The 10,840-nt window shown below is 38.9% G+C and overlaps 2 protein-coding genes across 2 annotated transcripts; both read left to right on the top strand.

Moving 5' to 3' along the window:
* Positions 1–280: 280 nt before the first annotated feature.
* LOC128740601 (uncharacterized) lies at positions 281–2,067 on the top strand. The gene is made up of 4 exons (XM_053836162.1): positions 281–709; positions 785–1,106; positions 1,753–1,949; positions 2,002–2,067. The coding sequence occupies exons 1-4, from the start codon at positions 281–283 to the stop codon at positions 2,065–2,067; spliced, it is 1,014 nt and encodes a 337-aa protein (XP_053692137.1).
* Positions 2,068–6,427: 4,360 nt separating this feature from the next.
* LOC128740600 (uncharacterized) lies at positions 6,428–10,791 on the top strand. The gene is made up of 10 exons (XM_053836161.1): positions 6,428–6,585; positions 6,663–6,701; positions 6,779–6,829; positions 6,894–7,095; positions 7,162–7,329; positions 7,436–7,530; positions 7,595–7,752; positions 9,338–9,521; positions 9,586–9,841; positions 10,257–10,791. Exons 1-10 carry the CDS (start codon positions 6,543–6,545, stop codon positions 10,789–10,791), a joined length of 1,731 nt encoding a protein of 576 aa, XP_053692136.1. The 5' UTR covers positions 6,428–6,542.
* The last annotated feature ends 49 nt before the right edge of the window (positions 10,792–10,840 follow it).

The raw sequence follows: 10,840 nt of genomic DNA, 5'->3' as shown, positions 1-10,840 counted from the left end.
GAGAGGACATAAACACGTTCACGCCGAAATCACCTTCAATTGGTAAAATAACTGCTTTCAAGGAACGCGAGGCACTAATTGATCGATATTTCCAGATCCCACAATAACTCTTCTCAGGCCACGATTATCCGTTCAAAATTCATCGACGTGTACTATACCCGATCAATTTGAATCGAGACTCAAAAATGGGTTAAAAAGGGAGCACGTTTGTATTGGAGAGGATTTCTTCCTAGTACCAAAGTCCTGTGACCTGTTGGTTGGTGGTAGCATTGATGGAACTATGTGGCGCGAAAGTGACGATTATCCTGTAACATACGGATTAGTTCAGTTTGGGCGAGATTGTGGATTTGGGGAACATTCCGTTGCGACCGGATTTGCAAATCACCTTGATTGGATGAAATCTGTGCTCTTACCTAATCATACCGAAACGAATGGTGCGCCTCAGTTTTTGGATGATGCACTGCGAGAAGGTGATAGATGTATAAGTGATGACAACTACAGAAGAGAAGGACGTTGCGTTGCTGCTTCTAAATGTCCACGGAAGTGGAAGCAATTCTTATCTACGGGAAAGGTTCAATTTTGCTCTTCTAGCACAGTAATTTGCTGTCCTCTGGACGACATCGGAAGTGTACCTCATATTCATCCGGATATTGCATCTTGTCCAGATGTAGTACGAAACATCAGGTCAAAGAAATCAGGCGGCTCATTGGTACAAACGATCAAATATATTTGCTCCTAATTATCATGATTTAAATTTTTATTTTAAATTTTCAAAAACACACAGGTTCATATTGCCTGGGTTCAATATAGGAACCTGCAGTACAGATGTATGGGCTCTATACTAACAGGAAACTTAGTTTTGACGTCAGCCAGCTGTCTTGGAGAAGTTAAGCCGGATGTTGTAAGACCATTTTCAGACAAAATTAACTATTTGTTTCGAGTCAGTGCTAGCCTAAGGCACCAGGCGTACAATACAATCGATAACAGCAATGATATCGGACTTGTAGGTCTAATAGACAGTTTCCTGTGGAGTCCAGATGTGTATCCATCGTGTCTCTGGACAAATAGCACCCACACTCCTTTAGTATTGGACATGGTTTTTCCAAGTAAGTTCAGCTGATTTCTGCCCTTTTTTCACACAATAAAGCCATTGCAAATAATTTCAAAAGTTTTTGTCACCCCACCCCCCCCCCCCCCCTTGGAAATTGGCTTGAAAAATCGAGGGGCAAAAAAATAATTTGTAGGATATGAGCTATTTTTTTTTTCATAAAATCAATTGTCTGTGGGTTCTACAGCCTGATAACTCGAAAAATGAGTGTACGAGTTGAGTTAATGCCTCTAGCACGAAACAGAAATGAAAATTCGAACAACGGATTTTCCAAAAACCGGTCGAAAATTTTTCTTTCGTTTTTGTCTTTTTTCGTAGGTTTTTGCATGGAAAATAATAACGCATATATTAAAAGCAAGAATAGATTTGGTTTTCACGTTTAAACTTTAAGTAAAAATGCCTAAAATCAATATTTTTTTTGCTCGATTAAAAAATCTCTTTGTTTTTTTGTCGCCCCCCCCCCCCCTTCAGTGGTGCAACACCGGAAGGACAAAAACTTTATAAAATATTTGTAATGGCCTAACCTCATACTAAAAATTAGTAGTACTAATTTTCTTATTATTATTATTCTTTATTTGAGAGGTTTTCTTTTAAAATCGTCATGCAGCAATAAACTCACTTCTAAAGAGAATTTTTTTTTACAGGTAGAACTGCTAATTCGGACTACAAACAAGTGCTGGCGATGTACAATTCGGACTGCCAGAGAACTAACGGTTACCAGTTGCCGGAATCCCAGCTTTGTGTACGGAACAGCTTCGAAAATCACACTTGTGTCGGTTTGCCGAGTGTACTGTACTGGAAACGGAGCGACGGGGTGGAGTATGTCGTTGGCCTGTCGACAGTGCTGCCAGATTGTTGGCAGCGATATTATATGATATTCACCAGACTTTCAGCTTACTTACAGTGGATTGGAGATGTCCTTCGATAGTGAAAGAGGCCAGTGGAATTCCATCTCGTAATAAGGTAGTTACTTGGTGGAAGAAATAGAAAATCGTTCTAAGCAAAATTTTTATTAAAACTTGGCAATTTTATGTTTGTAAAAGCCTAAAGGTTTCCAATACAAATAAGTTTGCTCAATCTCTTATGCACTACATAAATTGTGTTTTATTATCTGATTTATACATACGTAAATTAGCATTAGCATTATGCTATGATTTTTTTGGTCTGCAGTATTTTTGAACTGAAAATGTTCAGTCTAAGCGTATTTAGAATTTTTATTTTTATTTGAAAATATTTTTGTCACATTGGCAATGCCAGCGTCGCTGAAAAAAATGTATGTGATTCTTCAGTAAGTAATAAATTATAAAATATCATCTCGAAATCTTTGATCTTTTGTCTTGGAATCATTGATACCGAAATTCATACTGATAAAGACAAAACAACTCAAACAACTTTGAAGATCTCTATACTATCAGTAATGTACAGTAATACCTCGATATAAAGCAACTTTATTTTTATTTTCGTTACGTTATATCGAAGTAAAAACGAAATTTATACCTACTCCAACGAAATTGATTGCAAATGAAAGGGAAGTCTTTCAAACCGTTAACTTTCAAATTTCATGACGACTGGTCTTGTAGTTTGAAAGATTCATTAGGACATGCAAAGAAGCGAAGAGTGCGTAAAGATTTTGTTCATTGAAATTTGAAAATATAAATAACGAAATTGTCTCATAACTCACAACATTAAAAAAATGGAAATAATTTTCGCACACCAGCAATTCGAGATCACATCACAATGAAAGTTAATAAGTTGTTTTTATCAATTTTAAAAAATTACGTTATATCGAGGTAAAACTTATCTAATACAGAGTTACGTTACATCGAAGTTGCTTTGAGTCGAGGTTACTTTAAATCGAGGTAGGGTAAGGAACGAGTTAAGCAGTGTCACCTATTTTAATCAGTTGAATATAAATGAGCCGAAAATGCACTTTTTTATTCATATTTTCAAAATCTTTTGATAGGATCATCTTCACGAATCACTTAACCATACATTTGATTCACACAAACACAATTTATTGGGTTTCCGACAAGAAATATGATGAATTAAAAATTGTTGTCCAAAAACGTTTTTCAGCTGCTGAAGGCAATCGCCACCTCGCTACTAAAGAATTCATCACATTTTTCAGCACTGATTACAACCACTCTAAAAGTCAAGCACTCAATTGTCACATACCATATTATTCACTCTCTTTTTTTCTATTATCTAAGGCTTTGTCACTAGCCGAAAGTTTTATCATTTTATAACAAAACTGAAAACAAATTCTGAATTGACGGAACCTGTTCACCAGTAGCAGCAGCTGCAGCAAAACTGATAAACTATCGTGTTGCCAAGACACTGTTTCGGTTCTGCAAATATGAATTATAGGTTTGAAATTAACTGAAACCTCCTATGGTGAAAACGTGGTTCAATAATTTCAAGAGAAATGTATGTTCATAATTAATTTTTCTTTATTGAAAACAACAGAAAAGACAGCTTTTTCAATAATTTTCGAATATTTTCTCAGTGATTTAATGAAGTAACGATGTGTTTCAATGTTATTTGCTTTGACAACACTGTCCTGCGTCGGACCGTGCGTACTGCTATGTTTACCTCTTTTGTTCTCCCACCATCCTTATGAACAGCGAGTGAGACGTCAAACTCGCAGTTTCCCATAAGAATACTAGAGAATAAAAGAGACGACGAATACCGTTTGCCGAACGGAACGGTGAGTGTATGCCCCGATAAACAATTTAGACAGATGGCATTTCACGCATCTATGCCGATACGCCATGCCGATTACGCATCAGATGCCGATTAGTAGGTCGCGAATAGGAACGCGAACTTACTGAATAGAGGGAAAAGTTCGAGGGACTTTTTACGGGGACGTAAAAAAATTCAGATTTCAGGATTGCTTAAAAAGCACCTTGAGGGTGAAAATATGTTCGGTCTGATCAAAATTAGTTTCACCGCTCCAACTTTTAAAGCGGAAAATCAAAAGTTTAGCACAACAATAGTGTCTTCCAATGGTAATAGCTTGAAGAACTAAAGATAGCAAGAAGATTGGTATGCTGATATCCCCCACTTAGTCAACCCATCGCTTGTGATAAGGTAAAACAATCAGTGACCCGCTTAGACTGCTTAAAACCGGTTCTTTACCCTACTACTGTACCAATCTTGCGACTGCGCCATACTTAATTTTCTCACCAAGTATTGAACGCAGCATTTTATGTTTGCTCAGTCCCGCCCGTCAGCATATACTTCGTTTTAGACGTAGTCTGATGTACTGATCTTCCACCGCCTCAAATGTTCTGTCGACAGTATCCACGTCGTCAGCAAAGCAGATAAATTGACTGGATTTATTGAAAATCGTGTCCCGTATTTCGATTGCCGCTGGTCTTATAACACCTTCAAGCGCAATGTTAAATAGCAGGCAGGAAAGATCATCTCCTTGTCGAACTCCCCCTTTTGATTGGGTTCAACAATCCACCCGAGACTCTTACACAGCACTGGATTCCATTCATCATAGCCATGATAAGTCTAGTAAACTTTCCCGAAAAGCCGTTTTCGTCAAGCATTTTCCATAGCTCTTGTCAGTTTACACTATCATATGTGGCTTTAAAAGTCGCATATGATAGTGTAAAAGTGGTTTTAAAGTCGCATATGATAGTGTAAACCGACAAGAGCTACGGAAAATTTTGGAGAACGGTTTTCCGGGTAAGTTCACTAGACTACGATGGCTACGATGGATGGAATCCAGGGCTGTGTGAGGATCTCGGGTGAATTGTCGGACCCATTCAAATCGACGCGTGGAGGCGAAGGATGAAACACGAGCTCGCGCGTCTTTACGGTGAATCCGATATTCAGAAAGTGGTTAAAGCTGGACGGATACATTGGGTAGGACATGTTGCTAGAATGCTGAACAACTATCCTGCAAAAATGGTTTTCGCATCGAATCCGGTAGGAACAAGACGAAGAGGAGCACAGCGAACAGCGAGCGAGGTGGCAAGACCAGGTGGAGCGAGATCTGGCGAGCACTGGGAGCCCGCGGAACTGGTGACCAGCTGCCATAAACCGAAATAGATGGAGAGATTATGCGACGCAGGCCTTATCATAAGACGTTAGGCCAATTAAGTAAATAAGTAAGCAAGTATTCGCAACAGTATCACTGCGCTGAAGTAATGTACTGTTGATGCGATAGTCAAAAATCAATAGCTGTTTTTTATGACAAAAGCTAATAACAGTGCTTTTGTGAGTGCTGATTGACATCTTGTTAGAGATGCACCATATCGCAAACAAATCAAGCTGTTCTTGTAGTGTTGAACAATCATTGGCGGACTTAATTGGCAGATAAATTTTTACATCGTCCGCAGAGCAAAACCTTGTTCCAGGAGGTAGTAGTGACATCGCTGACAAACTGTGAAAACAGCAAAGGTCCCAAAATGCTTTCCTGAGGTACTCTGGAATCGTTTTGAAACTACCTTGATTGAGGGAAGCCGAGTTTAACGGCTGTTTTGCGTTTACGAAGATAAGAGCTTAGCCAAGAAATCATGTTGGATAAAACTCCCAATTTGTCAAGTTTGGCTAACAGAATTTGACGGTCGACTCGATCAAATGCTGCTTTCAAATCAGTGTTAATGGCATCGATTTGGTTGCCCTGTTCCATGGTGCACACACACAGCGAGGTAAATTTCAATAAGTTGGTTGAAACAGATCGGCCAGGGTAGAAACCATGTTGTGACGCAGAAATATAGTTTTTTGTTATGAGATACAATTTGAGTTTCAAGAATGCGATGGAGATGTATGGTGTTTTGTTTTTACTTGCCAGGTTGTTTTGGCAATGATGAATCAACTGTTTTGCCAGTCATTGAAAACTTTAATCCTCAGTCCAAATTTATACTTAAAAAGGTCATTAAAGTACATGTTTTGGTAAAATCGTGAATTTTTAAGAAAGATAACTTGGCAAAAATGACCAACTAAAGTTTGAAGGCGACTGGTTGAGAGTACCTGCTGCGTAAAATATAGTGAAATTATAGAATATAAAATTATAAACAAATCTTGCTAGTCTAGACCGAGAGCCGTGTTTTTACGCTACGAAGAACGGGAATCGAGCACCAACTTTGCAAGTTAAAAATTGTAATCTTGAATGAATGGTTTATTAAAAATTGGAAAATTGCAACTTAAGGCCGTAATCAGTAAAGATTTTGCGACCTTGGTCATTCGAACAACTATTCTGGGTTTTCTCCTGCTTTTGGGGACTTCCAATTGCATTCGCTGCATCTCGCAGATCGGTTCGTCTGCGTTAGTTAGTTGTAATCAGATTGTAGACAGTAACGCTCGCAGCTTTCTATGCTCCGCGCAAGTGACTATAGCTTAGATTAGCAATTATTTGTTTGATTATATAGTTCAGGTTTAAGGGCGATCGTAATAATCCGTTTTTGTATTTATATTGAACATGGTAAAATATCCGGTGATTTTATTATTTTTCATCAACCACGGTCAGTAAGAGTTTTGGTTTATAAAATGAAGAAATTGGTGTTACCTTTTTGTACAATAATGGCGTTGATGGTTTCAGCTCATGGACAACACTACTTTGAAGATTATTTTCTGAATGGTAAATTTATAAAACATTTATTGCAGAAAACACGATACTGCTGGGTAGAAAATGTCTAATAAACTTATATGTTTTAGTTTATGAAAGAGCACCGTTGATGCTCCCGAATGAGCGCTTGACTCTGGATGGTAGGTTTTCTAAAGTTTAAAGTTAAGTAACAGTTTTATAATTGGGCTGTAATTTTTTTGATAGATTGTCATCTCCGGTTTCCCATTTTCACTGTGCCCATGAAGGTAGCACCTGCTGCTGGCCTTCCCGTCCGGTTGAAGGAGTTTGCCCATATAGGAGCAATTGGCTGGACACAACCGGATGGTACTATATTGTGGAGCTGTGGAGGAACCTTAATCTGGGATAATTTCGTTCTAACTGCTGCCCATTGCGCATTAGATGCAAGGTGCAGTCACCGCAGAAGCAGAAAAGAGTTTGGAATTGGTAATCATGTTTGTTTAAAATTCCGTAGAGACAAGCGACCCGATGTCATTAGGTTCGGTGATTTGAACATCTACACCTCCGAGGATGATGAGCATGCCCAACAGCTTAAAATTGTTGATGTGATAAGACATCCTGCACATAGATTTGCCGCACAATATCACGATATTGCGTTAATGAAGTTGGAAAAAAATGTAACGTGAGTATTTGTGATAGATTCTTAATTGAACAAACGATTTTTAACGGAACTATAATGGCACAAACGTAGTCAAAATAATTTCAATCAAAATTCTATAATTTTATAGCCTACATGACACGGTAGTTCCAGCTTGTCTTTGGACGGACGACGAAGTTAGATTCAAAACTTTGGAGGCTGCCGGTTGGGGTCGAACAGGTTTTGGTTCGTAATGCAAAATATTATTGTTGATTGGTATTGCCCAAATAATGACATTTTAATTTTCTAGCCCAAGAGCAGACACCGGTTCTGTTAAAAGTGAAACTAAAACCGATAGACAACGAAGAATGTGGTAAAATTTACACAAATGAAACAACTCGCAAATTGCGAGATGGTCTACAGGATCATCACATTTGCGCCGTTGACGAAAAAATGGATACATGTGAGGTATAAAGTCCGCTATGGGGCCGTGCAATAATTACGTAAGGGCTTTTTCCTCATTTTTGAACCCCCCCTCCCCCCTATATAAGATTTTGTAAGATTTTGGCCAATCCCCCCTCCCCCCATAAAAAATCTTAGTAAGATTTTTTGAAACATCAAAACTCAAGTTTTATTTAAAAAGTTATACACTGAAAGAATATTGAAACAGTTAACAAAGTTTAAACAAGTTTATAAAAACCAAAGTTCAAAAAAATTAATAAAAAAACAATATCCATTATCTGTTGTAAATCCCTTTATGGGCCACTCACGAACAGAACGTATTTCAGCATTGAGGTTGTCAATAAATGTTGGTGTATGCTCAAAAACTCACTAGCGTTCACTTAATTCGCATTGATCCACTCTAAATCGTCTAAACACGTGTCCTCGTCAAGTAGCGTACAAAGAACTTCTTTGCCTCTTCTAGATGATACGCGGCATGGTCTTATGTTGGAATTGGCACTCCGTTGCGTCTAATGTACAGATCTGTAATGATCACCCGCGGTTTCCTTTGAAGCAAAATACTGACCCCACTCTGGTCACATGCGGCATTCAAGATCTATAGGAACAGAAGAACAATACATCCCAAGAAACATTTTTGTTGTATAGTAGCTTAGCACTAGTTCCATTGGTATAGCATAAGAGATTTTGCGGCTGCCTTGCGGGATTGAGTTAAGCAATTGCAACGAAATATGTTGGAATAATCCAGCTTTCCACGAGCGATAATGGCGGCTGATGGGTACAACTTTCTGAAGGGCGTAGTTAGGTTATGACATTCAATGCAGGAGCGGTTACTGCGGTTACTATGGAAGCCACTACGGTTGTTTGGTGATTGGTAAACATTGTTTAGTTTTCGCAGACCAGCCGAAAAGGAATTTAGTTGAAGAGAATCGAATTTTTGTACTTTCTTGGCTATCATTTTGTGAAATAGTCTTTGCATTGGGTCAATGTGACAATATTTCAGCAAAGAATAGTTACAAAACTGCGCTTCCGTATAACTAAATTCCTTTTCGGCTGGTCTGCGAAAACTAAACAATGTTTACATTTTTCCACTCAACCAGCAAACAACCGTAGTGGTTTCCATAGTAACCGCAGTAACCGCTCCTGCATTGAATGTCAAAACCGAGCTGTGCCCTTCAGAAAGTTGTACCCATCAGCCACCCTCATCGCTCGTGGAAAGCTAGATAGCATAAACCGATGACATTAGATGGCTCAAGAACAAGTAGCTCAACTGTTGTTTCCCTGAGTGGGCAAGGCTAAAATACTCAGCAGGTTGCTGTGCCTTTCCTTGCAGTATGAAGGATTTCGACACTTCAAAACTTATCTATTTGAAATTTTTAGTAACAAGTAATATGGGTTGCTATTGAAAATGTGAATTTTTCATAATTTTTTCGAGTGTGAAAATTTTATGTAAGAAATGATTAAACCCCCCTCCCCCTCAAATAAGATTTTGTAAGATTTCGCGGAACACCCCCTCCCCCCATTATGCCTTACGTAATTAGTGCACGGCCCCTATGTAGTGCATGATTTTTCTTGGTTATCGTAATATTTGCAGGGTGACTCGGGAGGTCCGCTTCAAATCAAGCTGATGCACAACGGAAGGGTGTCACCGTTCTTGGTCGGAATTACGTCGTTCGGGACAGTTTGCGGGACCTCATCTGCCGGTGTTTACACAAAGGTGGCTCCTTACCACGACTGGATTGTTGACACAATGCGAAGCAACGGAGCATTCGTAAATGGTTAGTATTGCGAACATCTCTGTTTCACCCGAGTAGATAACTACTCAATCATTCCGTGTTTCAGAAAATACTTATAATGCTACATTTTGTGCACTACGATATAAAGAATTTCGTGAATATGAGGACGCCGTCAATACGGTTAAAAATAATATGGTCATCGGAAGGGACTTTTCGTTGCTTCATATGGAAGTGGTTGAAAGTCTTCCATCTTATATGGTGAAGCTGGCATGGCGCACTGGTGATGGTCGTGATGATTGTTACGGTGCAATCATTGATGAAACTACTGTTGTGACTTTAGCGCAATGCATTTTTCATAACCGGTGAGTTTGGCTCGTTGAATTCACTCTGATTTATCTCAAACGAAAATATTTCTAGAAATCCTGTTAGTCATATTTTATACAGGGGCAATAATGAGATGGACGTGTCGCATTTCGAAATTCATCCGGAATACGCCGAAGGATCTGGGGATAATAATATCGCCATTTTATCTTTAAAACAATTACTGGACATTCAACAAATTCAGCCTGTGTGCATTTGGCATGAACGTAAATTGCCATATAATGAAGTGCATGTTTTTGGAACTGGTAGAGAGGATATTAACACAATCTGGGAGAGACCACAAAAACGAGGCGATAGTTCATCGATAATTTTAGATTCCAGAATAGCTCTTCTTAGACCACGTTTATCAGTTCAGAATTCATCTACGTGTTCTATACCTGATCAATTTCAATCCAGACTCGAAACTGGGTTGAAAAGAGAGCACGTTTGTGTTGGAAAAGATTTCTTTTTAGTACCAAAGTCCTGTGACCTATTGGTTGGTGGTAGCGTTGATGGAACTATACGGCGTGAAAATGAGGATTATCCTGTAACATTCGGATTGGTGCAGTTTGGGCGAGATTGCGGATTCGGAGAGCACTCTGTTGCAACCGGATTTGCACATCATATTGAATGGATGAAGTCTATGCTTCTGCCTAATCATACTGAAACGAATAGCGTGCTCTTCCTGGACGATGAACTGCACGAAGACGATACATGCATAAGTGATGACAGTAAGGCAGCGGGTCTTTGCGTTGCTGTATCGAGATGTCCACGAAAGTGGAGACAATTTTTGTCCTCGGGAAATGCACAGTTTTGCTCTAGCAGCTCAGTAATTTGTTGTCCTCTGGACGATATCGAAAGTGCATCTGATATTCACCCGGATATTGCCTCTTGCCCGAATGTTGTACGGAACATCAAAACAAAAAAGCCAAACGGATCATTGGTAAAATGATTGATTATTTTTACTTCTACTAACAAGTATAATATTTTAAAAACTTACA

This window comes from Sabethes cyaneus, chromosome 3 (assembly GCF_943734655.1).
Source record: "Sabethes cyaneus chromosome 3, idSabCyanKW18_F2, whole genome shotgun sequence".
NCBI classification, from domain to species: Eukaryota; Metazoa; Arthropoda; class Insecta; order Diptera; family Culicidae; genus Sabethes; species Sabethes cyaneus.
Note: the sequence above shows the minus strand (reverse complement) of the source record. Positions and strands in the feature narration are given on the sequence as shown.

Bases quoted from the DNA above. Each gene is read 5' to 3' on its own strand.
- LOC128740601 (XM_053836162.1), top strand. From the start codon at position 281: ATGTGGCGCGAAAGTGACGATTATCCTGTAACATACGGATTAGTTCAG. The intron at 710-784 runs GTACAAACGATC...AAAAACACACAG, and splicing joins AGAAATCAGGCGGCTCATTG to GTTCATATTGCCTGGGTTCA. The intron at 1,107-1,752 runs GTAAGTTCAGCT...TTTTTTTTACAG, and splicing joins ATTGGACATGGTTTTTCCAA to GTAGAACTGCTAATTCGGAC.
- LOC128740600 (XM_053836161.1), top strand. From the start codon at position 6,543: ATGGTAAAATATCCGGTGATTTTATTATTTTTCATCAACCACG. The intron at 6,586-6,662 runs GTCAGTAAGAGT...TGATGGTTTCAG, and splicing joins ATTATTTTTCATCAACCACG to CTCATGGACAACACTACTTT. The intron at 7,753-9,337 runs GTATAAAGTCCG...TAATATTTGCAG, and splicing joins AAAAAATGGATACATGTGAG to GGTGACTCGGGAGGTCCGCT.